This window comes from Mytilinidion resinicola (assembly GCF_010093595.1).
Source record: "Mytilinidion resinicola strain CBS 304.34 unplaced genomic scaffold BDZ99scaffold_6, whole genome shotgun sequence".
Taxonomy (NCBI): domain Eukaryota; kingdom Fungi; phylum Ascomycota; class Dothideomycetes; order Mytilinidiales; family Mytilinidiaceae; genus Mytilinidion; species Mytilinidion resinicola.
In genome coordinates, this window is record NW_022985442.1 from 267,039 (window position 1) to 288,234 (window position 21,196).

The window sequence follows — 21,196 nt, forward strand, 5'->3', positions numbered from 1 at the left end:
CTCGTACGACGTAGCGATCTAATGTTTCTCCGCGAGTAAATAGAAATGCCATGATTGTGAAGTCAACTTAATTTATAGAATTTTAATCAAAGGCTGAAGCAACCAACAAAGTCCACTTAAGAACTCATCACAAAGACACAAAACCAAGTTAAGACGAGAGACTGCCATGTATGCACAGAGACCTTCCTACCTACATCCAGGAAATGCCACATAACGCATCCATCCAAAACGCCTCGCATACTCCCCACGCCTCGCGACCCATCCCTACAATCCGCAGAACCCAATAGCAAGCGAAAAACACAGACCAAGGTATTTGCCGCGAAACAACAACAATACAAGAACCCCCTGCTTTCTCCTCTCATTTCCTAAACCCGGCTGCCACATCCTCCATCCGCCACTCAATCTCCACCTCACTCGAATACACCTCCTGGTTGACCCTCACCGCCCTGTTCCAGATATCCTCATACATCTTCTCGCACTCCTTCAGCACCTTGGCAACGAGGTTACGACTGAGACCTGGATCATCCGCATCGCCGTAGTGTTTGTCGACGCGCTTTTTGAGCGCCTCGATACCGCGACGTAGCTCCTTGCCGTCGTGGGCAGAGACGAGCTTCTTGAAGAGGGGACGGGCATGGGAGGAGCGGGCAGCGAGGCTGGTGGGGGGTGTGCCGGGGGGAATGGAGGAAAGGAGAGATTCTGTGGATTCGAGGAATTCCTGCAATGGGTTATTAGTAATGAGTTTAAATACTGGAGTTCAAGTGCATGACTTACCAACAGCTTGCCCATCGGCCGCCGGATGACGGCATCCACATACAACGTCATATGCTCGTTCATCTCTTCTGCAGCCTTTTGACGCCATTCGCCGAGTATAATGTCTCCCCGCTCGTCGACTTCCTCGATGTAGTGGTTCATGTTCTCGATTAGAAGGATGTGATAGTTCAGCGCTTCTTTGTCTTCAGGATCACCTTGACCTTGAGTAGCCATGACAGCGGGTGATTCCTTAGCAATGACCTTCAAGCTCTCGAACATAGCCTTGTTGATCTTTCCATACGCGTCGTCGACCATGACACGGACGTCTAACCGCTCCGGGTCGTCGGCTGGAGGAAGCATATTCTCAATGGCGATTGAGAAATGCGGGAAGGTCTTGATGAACGCAATGACACCTTTCCGCTTCTTGATCTTCACTTTGGTGTCTTCGATAGCTCGAATCTGCTCGTCTACAAAGCGGGTAAAGAGGCCAGTGAGACGCTCCTGTATCTTTTGCAAAGTCCGTGTAATGAAGTCTTGATTGGTGTCCTCGAGCTCGAGGAGCTTCCGGTCGATGGCACACAGCACTCCAACACCTTGTAAGGGGTCTGCCTCGATGGCCCACTGCATCAGGTTCTGCATCATGTTGTGCCAGGTAGAGAACATGTCTTCCATGACCTCTGTGACCCGTTTCGCCATCGCTCGATCAGGTTCGTAAAGCTTACGAGCAAATAGATTCGCGCCATGGCGGCCCTCTGGGGGTGCCGAATTGACCGCATCAGGGAAGTCAATGTTCTCAGAGGTCGTGGCATGGAAGAACTCGGTGATGAAGTTCTGCTCGGTGAAGATGAGAGGTGACATCTCATCCAATGCGCTGGCGAAGGCTTCAAAAGGATGCAGTGTACCCTTCTGCGCTTTGCCTGACTTGGCTTCCTTATCACCAGATGCTGACCGCAGACCTCTTGCAAGCGTTTGGCTGCGCTTGACAGTGAGTTTTCGAGCGGCACCGGTAAGTGACTCCGCCTCCTTCTCCTGAGCGGTAAAAAGCAGTTCCTGTTCGTCTCCGGTAGGTTTACGAGCCAGCTTTTGCCATGCCTTGGCATTGTAGGTCATCTCAGTCAGATAGTGCGGACGTGCTTTCGACTGGTATATGGTAAGAAGTTCATTCCAGGCAAAGTTATCAACCTCTTTGGCGAATAGCATGAGCGGACTATACTTCCACAAGGCGTTCCTGGCAAGGTCATGGACACCGACATCCAGTTTCGTGGGTGGCTTGGAGCTATCTTTGATCTGTCGGTCGATAGCGTCTTTGGTGTCCATTAGGACAGCGCCAAAGGTGACTTCCATGAATTGTTTCAAGCGACCCATGAACATGGTGCTCTCGCTGATATATCGGTCTCTCTTCTCCTGCAGGGCTCTCATGGTAGCAAGCTCACTATTACCGAATCCGATTGTATTCGAGAATTTCGACGGATCTTCTGCGGCACTAGCTCGGCTCCCTTGTGCTAAAGCCGGATCAATGGTGATCATAGCCTTGTACAACAACATCAGTGATGCCTCTATAGCGTCTAGGCCCTCGACTTTAGCTATTGGCGCTGAACGCAGGGGTTCTAATTGGTCAGTAGTAATGGAGATCGTAGTGACCAGCTGATTCAGCTCGGTTTGAAGAAGCTTTTGGTTAGCTGTATGGACTTGAAGACCTTGCCCTTGGGCTTCTATGAAGGCGATGTCATCATTGAGACTCTGCATAGAAATTAGTATGGTTTATGGATGTGCAAAACTTAAAACTTAAGGTGAACTGGAGTACTCACACTAAGTTCGACGTTGTATAGAGTCAATAGGCCTTCAAGCTCGTCACACTCAGCAATCGCTCGGTCCAACATCCTCTCCACAGCATCGACACGGTCATCTTTTTGCTCTAGGTGACCTAGCCAGCTACCGGCCTCGACACGACCAAGTTCTCGCCGAACCTCTGTTTCTAGCATTTCTATTTTCTTAACGTGGAGGTCACTGCTCCCCCACCCAAAGTCGACCAGAGTCGCCTCGAAATCGAGGCCTCTGCCATCTAGTATGCTTGGGTCGATGCCAAGCTTCGATAAATATTTGGTATCATGATTTGACCGCCTCTTTTGCCGTCGGATCTCAACCTCGTTTTCGTTTGCAGACTTGGCTTTCTCTGGGCTTGGTGATCTTGACTTCGACGAGACAACGGCTTCCGAAATCGTCTTTGGCGGACCAGCAGAAGTGGGACTTGAGACGGTAACAGATGGAACATGATCCCCGGTATCTATCTTTGGCACCTCTCTTGACCCTCTTTCGGGTAATGGTGGTTTCTCTGGCTCCACTGGCTCCTCTAGCTCTGCTTTTGGTTCCTCCTTGGGAATCGGTCGTGGCGCTTTGAACACTCCACTAATACCGTCAGCTTCGTCCAAAGGCTTCTGCTGGTCCTTCAAGAGTAATTTCTCTCCAGCACCCCCAGCTCGAGGCTTAAAGGCATTGTAGGCGAAGGCGGCCTTGCGCAGCACATTGGCAACCTCGGTTGGAGGCTTCTTCTTGACCATGGGTCCCAGTCCAGGTCTGCTTACCTCCTCATCTCGAGGCGTGAGGGGCTGTACAGGTGGCGCAGGTTCTGACTCAGCAACTGGAACAGCTGGTTCCGGGGTGGCTGGTTTTGGTTCCCTTGCTCTTATCGGTATTTCAGGCACCGCGGTGTCCGGGGCCGGTTGAGGCGGTTCCGGAGTTCGCACTGGCTCTAAAGCGGGAGATTCAAACGCTCCTGGCATCCGTTCAGTTTCGTCTGTAGCTCCCCTGGTAGAAGGACGGCTTGCAAGAGGAGTCTGAAGAGGAGCTGAGAAATCATCAACAGATTCATTTTCCATACTGCGTTGACTTGCTGGGGCTGATGGCATTGGAGGTCTTCGTCTTTCGGGCGGCACATTCCGGGCGCGATCCTCTAGGAACAGCTCTTCGTTGCGTGAGACTATGGAACTACCATTACTCTGCGCCGTTCCGGGCCGTAATCCTGAAGGCGAAGGCTCTCTTCGGGCAGGAGGGGCATTTCCGTTTGGTCTTCGTCTTTCAGGTGCAGATATTCCCAAGCCAGGTTGCTCAAACGTGGGCTCTTCCACGGACCTTGTATCGTCTGACGGAGAGGGTCGTCTCTTGGGGCTTTGTCCTGATATAAGGCTCTGAGGCAAGGCGTTCATACCACTTTCAGGGGTAGCAGGGCGGTTTTGAGAGACTTCAGAGCGTGAAGATTGTGGCGTTAGACGTTGCGATGAGGCAAAGGAGCCTGCGGTGGAGCCGCCACCTCCACGTTGACCTGGAGGAATTGGCGGAGGGCGCATTTGTTCCCGACTTGGCGGTTGACGCATGCCCCTTTCCATCGAAGGCTGTGATCTAGGCTGCCTCGATGGATCTCTTGCACCGAAATACGGAGCATTCGGTTGTGGTCCATGCAACGACGGATCGCGAATAGGTTGTGGTCTTCTACCATCATCGTCTGCTGTTCCTGGTCGACTCCGCGGCATCGGCGGTGGACGCCCAACCCCTGGAGGGCCTGGGGGTTCTGGAGACGTACCAGGAGGATAGCCACGATTTGGACTCCGCTGTTGTCCTGGCCTTGGTGGTGGGGGGCCTGGTCTCCCTTGTCCAGTTGGCGGCCGGGGTGATAAAGCCCCAGAAGGACCAAGAAGCACCTCAGTTTCTCTGGCAGTGAATCCAATGAGCTCTGGCACTCTTCCCTGGGTGTATTTGCGGAAAATTTTGACGAGGCTGCCAATGAAGAACTCCTTCTCTTTCGCCGTTCCAGCTTCCCAATAGTACGGCTTTGCAACCGTCACGATGAATCCAATATCTCCCGCCCACTCCTTCCTCTTCGCCTCTTCTTCGTTCGTGGGAGTTGAATTGGCAAAAGTCTCCACCGCTGTAAGGTCCTCCATATTCCAGGTCTTGCCAATCGAGAATGATCCATTAGGATTTTCCCGGGCTTTATGCATTCGCACCCTTCCCGAGCTCTTTACGGATACTAGAATAATGCGCGGTTTCTTATTATTAGGAGGCGATTCGGGAGGTGGCGGAGATTGAGGGTACTGTGAGTCCTCCTGGATTCGAATATGCGTGATGTAGGATTCCGCGACTGAATAACAGAATTAGCTTCTATATTTGCGCGAATATATCACTCAAGCTGGAACAAGCTTACGAGCACCATTGGGGTCCGTCTTGCTGAACACGCTCTCTGTAATACGCCTCCGCTCGTCTTCAAACCTCTCGGCGCGGGTCATTCCCCCTGTTGGCGGAGTCCCCATCGCAGGCGCAGGTGGAGAGGCCACGGATGTTCCGGGAGGCCCAGGAGGTTTTCTACCCTCCATACTAGGTCTCCGTCCCCCAGGTGCTCCATTGGGTCGATTGCGCGGCGGTGGATAGGTTCCGTCCATGGTGTACTAGGTATGACGGCGCGATGCCAAACGGGCTTGCCCGTACAAACAGGCAGTACGAAGCTTGCGGTTGTGCTGGGATACAGACCTAAAGCCTGTCATGTCTCTATAGGGTGTCGGTGGGAGCTGGCCATGGAGTTGAACGGGAGTGAATGAGTGAAAGCTGTCCTTGGGTTGACTAAGACAAGCTGGTGGAATGCGACGGACGTTCACCAGGAATCGCCGCACGAGTAATGAAGCTCTAGAAGTGAGGCGTAGAGAGGAGAAGTACCTCAAGGCGATAGCAGGGCGAATATAGGCGTGGGCGGAGGGGACGGTGAATGCCGTCTATGAGGTCCACGGTTGACGTTTGGGCACCCCGGATATCACGGCGCTAGGTCCGAAGCGTGTTAAGCCGCTGGCCTTGACCTCGAGAGTCGTTTCATATCTCAACACCAACGACTTCTATCACGACAACACATATTTCAAATGTCATAGCACTAACAGCAGCATTCAGCTCAGATTTTAAATTCTGCAATCGTGCTTTCTTTTCTAGTAGAAACGTGTCTATTCGATTAACTTGCGTGTTGTTCCTGGTAACTTTTCTTAATAGACTGAGGTTTGTCGACACCACAACCCCTTCCATTGACTTACGGTCTTCCGGCATCGCAGCAACACTCGTTCTGTTTCAAGCCAATATCGAGAGTAGTTTGATTACCTTTCCTGCATGAGACTCACTTGCGACCTGTCAACACCACTCCAGCGCTACAATACACATTTAACGCATCACAATTCCAGAAACAGTCAAGTCAAATCAAAATACCTTAATACTATCTACCCAGCGCTAAGCTTACCTAATCAACCCAAACGATTGCAATTCCCATTACCCAAACCATTTACCAAGCCGAACCCTCCCAACAACCCAATCCCAAGTCCCCTTTATACCCAAACCAGCACCCGATGTACCCCACCACCACAAGCTCCATCCCGCCCCTTCCTCCACCCCCTCCTCTAATACCCCCCCGAATGCCTCACCAACTCACTACCCCTCGATCTCACGTTGTTCGTCGCATGCGGATTTGTCTGGTGTCTTGGAGGGAACAGGTCAGCCACCACTCGCCACAACTCTCCTTTCAATCAGTCGGCCTCCTCAACCTCAATATTCGTCTCTCTCTTATCCGTCTTGAACCCGAACCTCCAAGACAGAGGTGTGTTGGTATACTGGCCATTTAGGCAAAAGTGGGGTAGGGGCGGGACTCACTTTTTGACAATACGCTCAATGGCGTCCATTCCTTTTTCGAGGACATCCATGGTCGGGCCGTATGAAACGCGGACGAAGTCTGTGTTGTTAGACTTCGTTAGCAATGGTGGAGGATGCTGAGTTGCTGGACGTGAACACTTACGATGGCAAGGACTATCAAACAAATCCCGCCTCTTACTCGGGTTCAGATCGAAAAAGATACCCGGCACCACAATGACCTTCTCCTCCAAACACGCCGAAAAGAAGTTCAATCCGTCGTTAATCGCCTCAGGCAAACAGCTCAAATCCAGCCACAGATAGAACGTGCTATTCGGCAAGAACGGTAGCTTGAAGCCCATCACCTCGAGGCGTTGAATCACATAATCGCGCTTCATGCGGAAGTGCGTCTGCAGCGCGCGCATCTCGTGTCGCACACGGTTGGGCTCGAGCATCTGCACAGCGGCTTCTTGGAAGGGCACGTTGGTGCCGCCGTCCAGGTAAGAACCGCACGAGCCGATGGCTTTGATGAACTCCTTGGGGCCTAGAATCCACGCAACACGCCAGCCGGGGAGGCGGAAGCGCTTGGTTAGCCCATCGATGATGAGGACGTCATCCTCATCGACGTCTTCGATGTTGTCGGCAGAGGAGATGACGGTGCCGTCGCAGTCGGTGGTGTAGTTGTAACCCTATGAAGGGTTAGCAAGAGCTTGGACTACGAAGTCTTCAGTGACATTTTCGACTACTTACACAGTAGAACTCGTCCATGATCAGCGTCGCGCGGTCACGGCAGATGTTCTGAATCTGAGCCAACTCCGGATTCGTAATTATCTGGCCAGTCGGGTTCCTTGGATTCGAGGTCAAGATGACCGAAGTACCTCTGGCGATCTCCTCCGCGATCTTGTCGGGATGCAGATGGTAACCGTCCTCCCTAGATAGCGGGATGGGAATAGGGGCGATCTGTTATATATCAGAATCAGCTTCGTTGCATACTCCCTAATCCTATTTCTCCACTTACGTTCTTGAACAGCGACAACATCTCATTATACGCCGTATAATCCGGAATAAAGAACCCCAAATATGCATTGCCCAAAACCGCCGCAATCCTAATCAACCCCGCCCGTCCACCAGGCACAATGCACACATTCTCCCACGTATACTGGCTCTTCCGCCACTTGCGATGATGCTGATTGTACATATTCGCGACCGCTTCTCTCAGCGGTCTAATCCCCGCCGTTGGGCCATACTCACGCCCAGTCATAGAAATATCAATAGTGTGAGGGCGTTCGAAGCAGCCCTGGATGTCGTCGTCAACTTCCGGGGCACCTTGGCCCAGGTTCGCCCATGCCTCTGGGTTCTCGGCGAAGCCGTGCTCGTAGGCGCGCTCGGATGTCCAGACAACGCCGGTGGAGGCGCGGGTTGGGTCGAGACCAGCGTGGGGCCTGTGGCCTTCGTGGGAGGAACGGAATTGGCGATGGATCTTCGAGTTGAGTTCTGCATGTTTCTTTACTTCAGTAGGGCTCTCGGCAGCGCGGATTGTAAAGGACATCTTGTGTGGTGGGGCAATGGGAAAAAGAGAAGGGATCTAGGGGACAAAAAACGGAAGCTACACGGAAACGAAGCTACATAAGAAGAACCCTCGCGTCGAGAGCTGGAAAAAGCGAACTGCACTGCGGGGTACACATTCCCAGGTACCTCAGAGGTACACGATGCACCTGCAGTCCAGCCTCCGTATTCCCCAGCTTACGGGAGCTCCGAAAGAAGAAAATGCAATCAAATCCATCTGAGGTGCATGCCTCAAAACCACCACCAGCACGAGCTCTTTCTGCGGCCATTGACTGGATGCATCGTGAAGGCCCGGAGTGGCCCCAATCACCTCGCAGTAGCAGCAAGCCGCTGCAAACGCAACGCTCCATAGCTCCAGAAGCTGCATGACGTGTGTGGGAAAAGCAAAACCGCAGGTGGTAAGCGCAAAAGAAGAAGCCAACTCACCGCTCTCACTCGGATCCTTACTCGTCGAGAAGCGCCGCTCCTTTGCGAAGCTGCCCCGGCCGGGCTTGACGTGAGGGATTCGTGCTGCGGAGAAGGACATCTTGGACGCTTGACGTCTGCTGTGGGATAGTCCTGGGTGGTGATGTCTTCGAACGGTCGTCCAAGCTCAAGCTCAGTCAACAAAGGGTAGAAATATCCAAATCAACAACGAGCTTCACCAACAGAAAAGTTGGGAAAGTCTGCGAAATAATGTAAGACGAAGCAGCAAGCTGTCAGCGTTCAACACTCAGAACTGAGAACTGCCGTGGGGTGTGCGCAAGCCCGCATATATACTACCCCCTCCCAAAGGCTCCCACCGTCACTCTGCCTCCCTTGCCCGACCTGTTTCGCCATAGCTTCCCACGTACGCCCAAGGGAGCCCAGCAAATGCCAGGATCTCCCATTCGCCATCGGCCGGGCCGTGCCACGCTGCTGGGGAGTGCCCATTGGCGATTTGCCCATCGATGGGAACCGGGCACCAGCAGCGCGCCCAAAAGCTTGCTCCCTGCGGCATTCCCTGCAAGCCCGATGCGCGGGATGCTTAGCTAGCGAAGAAGTGGAGGTGTGGCAGTTGCAGTTGTGGGCCTGTGGCCCAAGGGCCCCCCTTGGATCGGTGAGTGCCAGTTCGCAGGCAGCGCGCCGCGCCGCGTTGTTGTCTCTCCATCTCGCCCGCGCCAGCTGCCTCTTCCCGCAACAATCGCCGCCGAAGCCCCCTTTCGAATCGAATGGTGAGGCAATCTCGAGTCTCCTGTTTTGCGCCGTTGCTCGGAGGGGGGATAATACCTCAGCACATCAGCGCCAGCCTAACCCACGGCCCCCTTCCTCTTTGTCAACTCGCACGGAGGCGATCGTGCAACGCGCGCCCGCCGGTTGCGCTCCGTCGGCCAGATGAGGAAGGGTTCTAGAAGAAATATCTCATGGCCGCCATCCATGGGAGATTTAGCTTTCGCCTCATTTGCGGCGTTCCGGGATTGATATCAGAACTCCAGCCTCACGGCAAATCGGGTCCATAGCCCGTTCCCATATTCTACGCCGTAAGGATCTCAGCCACAGGGATGAAGCAAGTCTCGCAACTGCTCATCACTCGTGCCAGCACAGTGTCTCAAACGCCCGTGAACCCAGCCCCCAGACCCCCTCGTTAAACGGGTGCGAGTCTCATGTTTCACCTCTCGAAAGTGGTTGCGTCGCAGTGGCCACCGTAACCCACGCCCAATTGCCCGATGCTGACGGAGCGTGCGCGCGTGCGTGTTCGTGTCTTCTACGGCCGAAGGCAACGCAACGAACCGACACCTACTGCGCGATTAATCTCACAGCGCAATGAATCATGAACGGAGGTGATGATAGTACAAGGACAACTGTGGTTACACTCTATATACAGCACCAGCCACAGCCACCCCCTTTCTCACTATCACGTCCATAATGGGATCCTAATACACAAAACACTTGCTACCATAATACAAATCTAACAAATAAAATCGCTCATCCAAATCACTCAATCGGCTCCTCCTCCAACAGTATCTTAAAGCTAAACGGCTCAAACGGCACGCCGTCGCCCATGAAATGCTTGCTCATTGCCTCGACCCAATGCAGCCGTAGACTATGCAACATGGCGCTCGTGCCCTCCATAACACACAGCACAAAGACCGTGAGTACGAACCAGAAGTAGAAGATAACGACGATGGCGATCGTGCCTACGATTCCCTTCATGCCGAAGGCAATGTTCATCGTCATGTCCCACAGCACGATGGAGAGGCGTTGATGTGCGAGGGAGAGGGCCCACAGACGGAGGTAGGAGGCTGTGTGAGAGACGCAGTTGAGACAAAATTCTAGAGATCGAAGTGTTAGCTACTAGCTCGATAGTTTTAGAGTGACTGAACTTGACTTACCGATCGTGTGGATGATTTGGTGGATCATGATTTCTGAAAACTCGAACTCTTCGTGCTCTTCACCGTGTCCGATATCCTGTGTAATCATGGCAACACCATCTTCATCATCGCCATAGCTGTCCCGACCACCGTTCAGAGTCTGACCTTCGTCATCGTCGTCATCGTCTAGTGCGCTGACCCTGGTGCTCTCGCCAATACCACGGTATCCCAACGCGCGAGCCTTGTTGTGCTCGTAGCGGAGGTAAAATGGCTTCAGGAAGAGAAGGACCGGGACGCACACTAGAGCCAAGAGAAGTAGAATGACCTGCACAGTAGCTTGGCCCTTGTACAGTGGGGCATCAGGGTTCTCGAGCGTGCCAGGTTGGAGGAACATGTAGATCAGCATGTTGAGAAGACTAGGAGGATCCTGTCCGATGGCGATCCAGTCGACACACCACTTGTAGACGATGGTGCAGGCCAAGTAGCCAAAGATTGACTGGAAGAAAATCATGCCCGGTACGAAGTTGCCCCAGATGTCAATCGGCGTCTTGAAGTAGCGAGCGTTAACGAGGGACCAGCAAAGGGAGAAGGTCATCTGTTGATGTTAGCCAAAATGCAAAAATTTAAATTGTTTCCATCAAAATGGCTTACGTGACACCACCCGAGGAGAATACTGAGCTTCATCTTGTAGCTGTTGGAGAACAACAGATCGTTCTCGGTATCATGCCACTTCCAATCCAAGCCAAAAGGATATGTGTAGCCCTGGATACGTGTTGCATCTGGACCAGCTCCATCGTTTTCCCACTCCCACATAGATGTGAAGAAAGGCAGTTCCTTTGAAAACGCATCACAGTAGATCAGGCCAGTATACATAGAGAAGATTCCCATCATCAGGACAATGTAGCGTCCGTAGAAGATCATGGAGAAAAGCTCGTCGAGCTTGCTCCGCAGTAGGGACTTCTCATAGTAGATCATGGCCAAGGCAGCGAGCAACAAGATGGAACCGTGTCCGAAGTCACCGAACATGACGGCGAACAGAAAGGGGAAAGTAACGATAGTGGGTAAACCAGGGTTGACTTCGCGATACTTGATGGTACCGTAAGCATCGATGATGGTTTGGAACGCAAGCGTAAACTTGTTCGTCTTGAAGTAGGTCGGTGGTGTCTTGTTGGTCTTGACCTGGTTCACAATAGTCGGAACAGAGAGACCAGCACGGTCGTTGACATCCTGGAGGGTCGATTTGATCAATCCAAGAGCATTGGTAGGTGCCCATGCTTCGGCGATGAGGGTCTTCCGTTGATGATCGTAAGAAAACTTATTCAAAGTTTGGTAAACAGCCTTCTCCTTCTTGATAATGATCATCCATGCAGCCAAGCTACGTCCAATAGCAGTCAGCTCAGCATCCAGCGTCTGCTTGGTGTTCCTTAAAACGCTCGCCAAGTCGCTCAATCGAGTATTGACCTCATGGATCTGGTCCCGGCGCAACTCGCTGTTCTCGTCCACACTGTATAGGTCGGCACCTAGCGATTCGGAGATCTTGCGGATCTTAGCGATGATTTCCTTGCCGTGTGCGAAGATAATGAACACGTTCTTGCTGGTTTCCTCGTTCGTCTCTGGGTTGATGATGGGCTCCGGGATCTCAGACTGGTTCATGTACAGATTGCCGCGCAGCGTTCGCCAGAGGATTCTTTCAAATGACGCAATCCGTTCCCGGGGAATGACTCCAGCGACGAATCCGATATTCATGACGGAGAAGGAGCGGTCTCCGCCAGCTTCGCCATTTTGCCCGTTTTGTTCAACGTCGCGAAGGAGGGGCGCATCGTCGTTATCAATCGAGTGTCGGATTTCCTCGGTCTGGCCGCGAGCCTATCATTAATGTTAGTAGGTTGCATATGTGAACCGAGTCCAGTATTGCTATAATCCTACCCTGTCGAAGAAGCCACCAGCCTCTCTGAGCACCCAACGCCACTCCGTAAGCTCGACCTCACGCCTCTTCAAAGTCTCATAGCTCTCATTGAGCGAGGAAATCCGATTCTCCAAGCTCTGACTCTTATCCGCAAGTTCATCAATCTCAGAAGCAGAAGGCGAGGTGAACGGGTTGTTGAAGTCGTAGATAGACCTCATCGGAATGGATGCCTTGTCCATCTGCGCATGGAAGTATCCTGACCCATGTCAGCTTCATACACCCCCAGTATCATAATATTGACATACGAAGCTGCCTCTCCACATTGTCTAGGCGACGGATCTCCTGCGTGAAGGTACGTTGGAAGGCGGTGGTGTCGGCATTGAGCTAGCAAAAAGCAATCGTGTTAGCATCCAAGATCATCTAGTTGGTCTACGAACACTACAGAAATGAATACAAGAGTTCCCAGCTGCACTTACATCCCGAAAGTCCATGACACCAAGCTCTCCGAGGGCGGAGACGACCTCGCGCCCTATCTCATTGGCGATGTAGAGCTGCGTCAAGGACATGTCCGCCGAGCGGAACAGGGTGTCCTGTGGTGGAGCCATGCTGGCGGTTGGGAAGACAGATCACTTGCTCCGCGATGATCCGTCCTTTCGAGAGTGTGGAGGCGATATGCCGGGGATGTGTGAAATAGGATCGATGAAGCTCTGCCTTCGCGATGATGCGGCAAAGATCGCGCTAAGCTGAGAAAGAATGTCACGTGTCCCGCTCTCGGGCTTTCTTTTCACTCATCTGTGAGCATCATCAAAAAAACAACCATCAATACATTGTGAATCATATATATACGTATACATAGAGTCATTATGACATATCTTTTTGTATTCCACAGTTCCACGGTTCATCGTACTTCGAGTCCGTACCACAGGGCCTCATCAGCAGAGAAGCGCCCTACCACCATTCCCACGCCCGGAAGAAACAAACCACGTATGATGTCCTAAAGATGTGTGAAATAAGAAAAACAAACATATAGTCGTAAAGTCATCAAGTACATGTTGCTCCTTGAATTTTTTTTGAAAAGAGGCGAGACACCATGCAGACATCTGGACCCGTACAGTTCACCCTACAATTCATCCTTCATATTCTCTCAGATGAACTCCACAATATCACCGAATTCAGCAATGAGCCACGGCTCAATCTCTTCATAGCCTGGTGGCACGACGATATTGCTGAGTTTGTCGTCGTCATGATTCTGGGAAGCGGCGGTCTCTTTTTCTCCGACAGCATTCTCCCAGCTAGAAGCCATTTCGTCGTCATCTCCGAGATGATGAGGTGGGTGATCAAATGCCTGGTTCCCCGGGGGAACATTCTCCTTATCCGAGAACATCGCGTCTGTACTAGAACGGATATTCGTGAATTTGGAATACCGCGATACTTTCTTCGCAGGGCCTTCATTCCCCAGGTACGAGGTCATAGGCGTGTTTCTTTCAATCGGAGGTTGTGAACTGCTAGTATCGTTGAAAAACAGAGATGGACCTTTCTCAGGAGGTAAGTGCGGAATACCAATTACTGAAGATGGTGTTTGATCCTGTTCTACAGGCAGACCACGAGTACCCATTGTTGAAGACGAAGAATGAGCTTGAGTTGGAACCTCCCGCATGAAAGTGTCTTCGTTCGAATTTTCCATAACAGCTTCGTCATCCATTAGTGCATCAAAGTCATCATTGAAGTAGCTGTCGCCGTAATCTTCGTTGTCATTGTCCCACTGCGTGTCTTGAAGATCCTGAGAGTCCGCCAGGCCCACCATTACAGCGTCAAGTTCTGAGTCATCACCATTGAACATAGATTGCTCCTCGCCCGCGGCAATATCCGGAAGTTGTTCCACATCATCCTCAATTGGATGCCTGATTTCCCCTGGAATATTTTGCTTCTCAACAACAAACTTAGGTCTTGAAAGAGCCTCGGCTACTTTTGGAACATCCGTTGGTGAGGTCAGGTCGTCCATCCACCCATCTCCATAACTAGTTTCCGTAGACGGCTCTGTGGCGGCACCGTTGGTCATGAAAGACAAGGTCGGTGTGTCTCCATTCGAATAGGAATACGCTGGCTTCTTGTGCATGACCGCCGACACCGAAGCTGGCGGGTCCTTCTTTTGAATACTCGAATGAAGCTGATTCAAGTGGACGAAGTCTCGAGGTCCGTGAGTTGCGTAGTTCTTTCTCTTATCGTCCTCTGTGAGGTCCACCTGCTCAACAGCGGCTGAGCTCTTTCGCTTCGATACGTTGAGCTGTAGTTTGGATTGAGTCTTGTCCCTAGAGCCTTTCGATTGCTGTGCCTGGTGGGAATCCTTTTGAGTACTGGTAATTTGTGATGCTGCAGCCTTCTTCTTAGCCCTCTTAGGTAGTTTGTCGAGCCCATCGCGGCAGCACAAGTGTTTACACTTGGTCTTGTCACCGCACCTATGATTGCACGCCCATTTCCCGTTCTCAAGCCTGCGAGGTTCGTCCTCCACTTCTTCCTCCGAGTCGTCCGCCTTTCCCTTCCCTTTCTTCAATGCCGCATTTTTGGCAGTGTTGTTCCGAGTTACAGCTGAAGTAGTGCTGCCAAAGTCATCGATGTGGGCGAAGTCGAGATCTCCAACACCGGCAACAGCTAACAGTTCAGCGTCATCCAGTCCGTCGTCTCCGAACTCGTCGCTTGCTTCAGATGCTTTCCTGGTCAGGCCGCGCTCCTCGGCGCGTCTCCGAGACGTATTCGAGGTCGGTTTCTCTGGCTCCTTCTGGGGCTGTGGCTTCGGAGGAGGAAACATGGCAGGGCGTATGTCCGGTTTGAGTGTCGCATGCCGCATTGTCCCAGCTACACAGCCGTGTTAGTAGACGACTCTGGGGTCCATCCTGTTCTCTCACCTATCTCATCGCACATCACATAGCACGTGATTGACTGGTCCGAACTAGTCAAGAGAGCTGAAAATTGTAGGTCCTGGCCCTTCCCGAGTTTCTGCCCACTGCAAGTTGTTAGCTGTTTTGTTGGTACCATTAATAAAATGTGTCCTTATTACCTTGTGCGAGCGAAGTGCACTTTGTGGCCATCAGATGTCTCCGCTAGGAAACACACGTATATAGGTTTATTCCGGTATTGAGTCGCTGGCTTCTCGTTCATGAACCCAATTTCAGCCCTAACTTGAACTTTGACGCCCTCGCCACATTTCGCAACCTAGATCTGTGATAAGCATAAATCCGAACGCTGATATAGGTAGGCTCCACTTACTGAGTTGGGAATCAAATGCACGGACACATGCAGCTTCGGGAAGTTCTTCAACCCAGCAAGAAGTTTCAAGCCAAACGGAGGATTCTTGCCGAGTACCATCTCTATCCGATGAGCTTCGGTATTCTCAAGGGCTTCAATGGAATTGATGCCTCCGTTGACAAGCTTTCTGACCGCAACTATTCCAAGCTGATCAATCTGCTTGATCTGCATTGGGCTGTCATCCCAAGCCCGGGCACCAAGGCTGCGTTCCAACATCAAGGCGTTACGAATGGCTACCGAATCCTCCAGGTTCAGTTCACAGTCGATGATACAACGGACGAGGCGATTGATGTGCTTGAAGATGATGGAAGTCTCGGTGAGGTATTGCTGTCTGTGCTTCCCGGCTTTCTCGTTAAAGGAAAGCTCAGCTCCGCCGAGGTGAGCTTGTATGATCAGTGACGCCTTGTGCATTGGTAGAGCCAAGTCTACAGGTATTTGAAATCTGATTGACGGAGATCTGTTGAGTTCTTTGTAGAGCGGCTTCTCTCCTCCTCGAAAACGTAGCTCTTTGAACTCGAAAGCCTGGGCAAGTGCAGAAAGCTACTGCTTGTGTTAGCAAGTTACTTCCATTAGATTGAGGCGGCGAAAGAGGATAGTGTCTTACGATATCAGATATTTTTGCCTTCGGAGGCAAAGCCAGAAAATGTCGCATGGTCTCAAATTGCACATAGTAGCGTGCCATAGCATGACCAAATTCAGTACATTTCAATGTCTCACCTGCCGTCACAAGATTGGTATCTTGAAGCAAGTTAATGTCCCTCGAGCAGATGCTGTCCAGTTGCTCATCGATGTCTTGTCCGCTTCTTGCGCCTTCAAGTTTGTAGTGTTCTGGATTCTGCTTCAAGCGGACGAACAAGAAAGTCCCAGCTAGCCATTTCTTCGCCGTTGGAAGGTTTGTGATTGTTCCGAGGCCAATTTCGGCATTCAGGTGATCAATGAGATTGCGATGTAGACAGCTCTCGAGCAGATCTTGGCCAGATACCATCAGCTCGTATCGCCGAACTTTGTACTGCCTCGTCATAATGACTGCAATGGCGCTATCGTCGAATTGGGGCCGTCCAGCTCGACCGAGCATCTGCATGACCTCCAAGTCTGCATATTCGCTCATGAGAGCGCCAGCCCAGTAGACGGTGTTCTTGATAATGGCAAAGTGGCAGGGTAAGTTGACGCCCACGGCTAAGGTAGACGTGCAGCATATGACATTCAGGTCTCCCTTCAAGAAGCCGTTTTCGACACTCAGTCGATCACTTGGGTTCAGGCCCGCGTGGTGAAATGCGACCGCCGATGATGCACAAGCTGGTCCCGAAATTAGTTTGGGCTTGTAGTACTGTGGCCAGAAACGGGCAACTTGCTTTGAAGATCGTTATCTGCAAACGATATCTTTCTCGTTGGCGCCTCCCAATACCGATCTCTAGGCCCTTTCCTTGCCCACCAATTCGCAAGGAGTTTTGCGGTGGCTACCGTTGAGTTCCTAGTAGGACAGAACACCATGATTGGCTTTCGTTGTGAGTATTTGGCAATGACCTCGGGAAGCCTAGTGACGATGTTAGCATTTCATCGCTCGTAGATGACGACAGGGTTGGTCTACGACATACTTGTTATCCAAATACTTCTCGAATGCGAATTCATTGCTGTTGTTCGATTGGTATCCACATACGTATTTCTGAAGTTTCACAGGCCTGAACTCTTCACCGAACTGCTCACTTGCAGCGGGTTGACCTGGATGGTTCGTGTCCTTGCCTAGCCAGGACGCGACATCGTCGAAGTTTGGTACTGTCGCAGACAAAGCTACGAACCGCACATCGGAGCTCGCAGATTTCATGCGCGAGACGACCGCTTCGAGGGTTGCGCCGCGCTCATCCTTGAGAATGTGAACCTCATCAATGAGAAAGAGCTTGATTAGTTGCATTAATTTCTCGTGATCTTTCCACTTCCGGGTCATACTGTCCCATTTTTCTGGAGTGGTGATGATGATACTAGCACTTTGAACATTTCGAATTTGTGAGATTGCACTATCACCTGTCAGTTCTTCACAACGCAGTCCCAGTGGACCGAACTTCTTCTGCCAGTCACGTTGGCGCTCAGAACACAGCGACTTGATGGGAGCCTGATATACGATTTTGTACTGCCCGCTGGGGTATTGATTGATGGCGCGGCAGATAGCGAGTTCCAGTACTGCTGTTTTACCACTACCTGTCGGCGACGCTAGGACAAAGTTGTCGCTGAACTTGTACACTTGCTGGAAACATTTTGACTGAATTGCGTTGAACAAGGGGAATGGAAATATGGTTCGAAGGCGATCGGGTAGTTCAGTGACTGGGACTAATGCGATGCCCTGAGCCATTGGTGGAGCATGTGGCAGATCGATCCGTTTCGGGGCAGCCCTGGCCTTGTGATACGATGGCTCGAAAGCAGAGCCTTGGCTCTGTGACGGTTCTTGTCTTGTTCGCTCCTCTTCCAACCGCCTCTTGGGAGGTCGTGGTATCTGTGATCCAACGTCATTTCCGCGTTGGCTCGCTCTCATGGCCGGACTAGACAGCAATGCGTGAGGGTCTGAGCTAGACTCGGGGGCTGGTGGACGTCTGTAGGTAAATTTTTCTGCTTGAGAGGTGTCAGCCCGCTTCCTGTCAAGATCGTAGCTGTACGCACCTAGCTCTCGAACGTCTGGAGGTTGAGATGCATTGAGTGGACCTGTGTAGCATTGTTAGTATGGCTCCGGTCATCCCATTTCGTAGACACCAACCCTCTCGCAGACTCATGCTCATTTCTGGTGGCGTTTGCATTGGCTGACTTGCTAGAGCTCTGTCGTCGAAGTATCGAGAGGACTTCAGTGCTAAAGAGAGTCGGGCTCGACCTTGTTCCGCTTGTGCCTGTCTGTCCTCGAGAGGCCTTCGCATAAGCTCTTTGTCTGCAGATTGTGAGTGATGTGTGCAGCCTTATGCGGATTGGAACCTGTACCAAATGCGTCGAAAAGAGTTTCAATTTCTCCCACGCTGAACTGTCGAGGCTGTTCGTATCGATACTCAAGCTCGCGGCGAGGGCCTGGTTGGAGTTGCTCGTATCCTACCGCGGACAACGCCTGGGCGGATGGAGGCCCTTGATGGCCCTGTTCGAGTTGGTCAAGCATCTCCCACATCGAGGCATCTTCCATGGCTAGATGTCAGGCATTGGCAGCTCACGGAAAGGACACGGGGGCCTAGATGGCTGAGATATGGTAGAAGTAGGATGGTAGGTTGAGAGGATGGGAGCTTGAGATGCAGGTGTGTGGTTGACGTTGACATTGGCTCAGAAAAGCGAAGGCACGGGACCTGCGAAACCACAACCCCTAGCATAACGGTTTCAGGCAATTCTTTCAATGCCTTTTAGATATACAGATACACAGAACGTCCCTAAAAGCCATCAATGCGCCTTTGGTTCATGCAAAGCTCGTCGTCATACCTGTGACTTCGAACCACGTGCCGGCCAATTCCAAACGCACCACATAAAATGCAACGCCGCCACCATTGTTTTCCTTACCGAACCCTAAACAAATGCATCCTTCGTATGACGTATCGGCGAAGGCCAAAATCTTTCAGTGAACCTTACAGCTCATTCATGAATCCAAATGCATGCAACACCCGCAAAGAGCCTCCATACCTAAATGCACCCCCTGATTGACGAACCTATGTGCGACGAAGTCTCATCATGTAAGAAAACTCAACTACATTTACGCATCGCGCTTTCCCAGCGACTTACGCTCCGAGCCCTTCCGGAAATGGTGCCGTTCTACGGTCGGTGTTCCGGGCCGTGAGGTCGACAGGCCCTCAGATCTCAAAGGAGACTTTGCAATCGACGACGCTGGGGTGCGTTCAAGATCAAAGTAAGATGGGTTGCCATCAATGGTCGTTTTCTCGTAGTCTGCGATCCGGATTGGTGGCGGTCGCATGCGGTCGTTGCTGCTATATAGCCATGTAGCAAACAAAACAACAGAGGTACCGAGCAGATACTGGAGAGCGTTAGTACACTTCAGGTGCATGCGAGTGAGGGAATGACCTACGTGCGCGGTGATCGAAACGTCGAAGAACCAGACGCTCGCTAGGAAGCTGATGATAATGCTAATGCTCGTTGAAAAGTTCTTTGCGATATTGTCTGCATAGTTAATAACCATGGACACCAAAACACCACCGAACGCTTGAAATGCAATTGTAGTCCAAACGATCCAGGTATAGCCCACGAAGAATCCTGTCTTCGCAATCTTTTCGCCGTCGATGAAGATTACGCCAATAAACCCAGCCGCGAATATCGACCAGAATGAGAGCTGTACATTCGCCACCCACAGAGAGGACGCTGCGTTCGAGTCCTTCAGGATTTTCTCGAAGGAGACTCCAGCAAGCCCAGAGAGAACGCACGCCGCAATGACAGAAGCCAAGCCGATCGTGCCGTTCAATACTGGATTCTGCATAGCCACATCCTCCTCAATGCCTTCGTATGTGGCAGAGCGCTTGGACAGTTGCCGTGCCGCTGTGCTACCCAAGTCGCGAAGCTCCTCGATGGAACGTGGCCAGAAAATTTGTGATTGCGCCTCTTGTAGAGATTTGAAGCTGGACGAATCGCCTCCGTGAGGCCACTGTACGATGATGACTCCAATTGTAAGGAGGACCAATGATCCCCATTTCCGCGTGGACAGCGACCTCCCTAGCAACGCAACACTGAATATCGCCGTCGTGAGGATCTTAAGTTGATATGTGACCTGGAACGTGGCCGCGTCTAGATTGCTCACAGCCGCGTATTGTAGTGTGTTTTGCGCAGTGTAGAGGACTGCGGGAATTGCCAGCTTCCAGCTGTCGCCCGTAAAGACCGCCGCGAAGAGGTTGCCAAATAGGTCTGACGCAGATGTGTTCGAAGGCAGCTTGCTAGACATGTCGTATAGAGCCATTGTGAGGGAGATTCCTAGTTTGATGACTTCGTTTAGGAGGACGGCGGTGGAGGCAAAGTATCGATGGGTGCCATTCTGTGGCATTATCCGCGAATAGTGCATAATCTGGCAATGTGTCAGCGCCCGGCTTGTCTTGAATATTAGAGTGTTCCTAGTAGTAGGACATAATCCCACAGCAACAGGGTTCTTACCAGAATGAGGGCGGAGTTTTGGAAAGTGAGCTGCCAAATTTATCAGTCAAGCCTTCCACAATTTCTCTGCGGGTAAGGGCACATACAGCGACCAGAGAGATAGTCTTCATAGGAAGACCTCCCCATGAACCGCCTCTGCGATTCGCGTCAATAGCCATGGTGCCCCCTTTCGTTCTTCGATGTTTGCGCTGCGGTTGGCGACAGGAGCCGAATGGTAAGAGCGTTTAAACTAGGGCGATGAAGCCTGAGAAAATCTGTATAGGCGGCCGTTTACTGTAGAACTAAAGGAGTGTGGGTAGGTTGGCAAGCTTACAAGTGAACCATGGCGGACGGGCTGTGAAGCCGAGCCATGACCACGGCTTGATGTCGGACGCGATCCTGGAACAGGTGCCCTGATGCCCGCGGCCGATCACTTCAGACGCCGCAAGTGACAGCATCACGGGGGACCAACAGCGTGCCTTGACGACGGCTGCGGGCCACTCACCAGCCCCACAAACCGCCTGGATGAGATCGTCTGGAGTCTGGACGGCTTCGATCCAGGTCACACGCTGCGCCGATTTTCCTGCCAGCACCGAAAGCACCGAAA

The 21,196-nt window shown here is 51.9% G+C and overlaps 4 protein-coding genes across 4 annotated transcripts; all 4 read right to left on the reverse strand.

Annotated features, from left to right (window-relative positions):
- Positions 1-47: 47 nt before the first annotated feature.
- BDZ99DRAFT_412632 (uncharacterized protein) lies at positions 48-5,108 on the reverse strand. The gene is made up of 4 exons (XM_033716659.1): positions 4,949-5,108; positions 2,559-4,885; positions 772-2,490; positions 48-715 (listed from the first exon to the last, which is right to left on the reverse strand). The coding sequence occupies exons 1-4, from the start codon at positions 5,052-5,054 to the stop codon at positions 359-361; spliced, it is 4,509 nt and encodes a 1,502-aa protein (XP_033579075.1). The 5' UTR covers positions 5,055-5,108; the 3' UTR covers positions 48-358.
- A 1,117-nt stretch (positions 5,109-6,225) lies between these two features.
- Positions 6,226-8,517, reverse strand: BDZ99DRAFT_460892 (aminotransferase). The gene is made up of 5 exons (XM_033719486.1): positions 8,392-8,517; positions 7,418-7,893; positions 7,150-7,359; positions 6,566-7,088; positions 6,226-6,502 (listed from the first exon to the last, which is right to left on the reverse strand). The coding sequence occupies exons 1-5, from the start codon at positions 8,489-8,491 to the stop codon at positions 6,420-6,422; spliced, it is 1,392 nt and encodes a 463-aa protein (XP_033579076.1). The 5' UTR covers positions 8,492-8,517; the 3' UTR covers positions 6,226-6,419.
- A 1,260-nt stretch (positions 8,518-9,777) lies between these two features.
- On the reverse strand, positions 9,778-12,887 carry BDZ99DRAFT_439055 (V0/A0 complex, 116-kDa subunit of ATPase). The gene is made up of 6 exons (XM_033717645.1): positions 12,678-12,887; positions 12,507-12,585; positions 12,222-12,457; positions 10,947-12,161; positions 10,317-10,890; positions 9,778-10,256 (listed from the first exon to the last, which is right to left on the reverse strand). The coding sequence occupies exons 1-6, from the start codon at positions 12,804-12,806 to the stop codon at positions 9,919-9,921; spliced, it is 2,571 nt and encodes an 856-aa protein (XP_033579077.1). The 5' UTR covers positions 12,807-12,887; the 3' UTR covers positions 9,778-9,918.
- Positions 12,888-13,015: 128 nt separating this feature from the next.
- Positions 13,016-20,929, reverse strand: BDZ99DRAFT_496629 (uncharacterized protein). Its single transcript, XM_033723456.1, has 15 exons — positions 20,697-20,929; positions 20,611-20,640; positions 19,541-20,524; positions 19,240-19,489; positions 19,021-19,084; positions 18,684-18,708; positions 18,463-18,610; positions 18,248-18,412; positions 17,100-18,195; positions 16,833-17,038; positions 16,109-16,800; positions 15,466-16,044; positions 15,257-15,411; positions 15,105-15,202; positions 13,016-15,054 (listed from the first exon to the last, which is right to left on the reverse strand). The coding sequence occupies exons 1-15, from the start codon at positions 20,766-20,768 to the stop codon at positions 13,346-13,348; spliced, it is 6,273 nt and encodes a 2,090-aa protein (XP_033579078.1). The 5' UTR covers positions 20,769-20,929; the 3' UTR covers positions 13,016-13,345.
- Between the last annotated feature and the right edge of the window lie 267 nt (positions 20,930-21,196).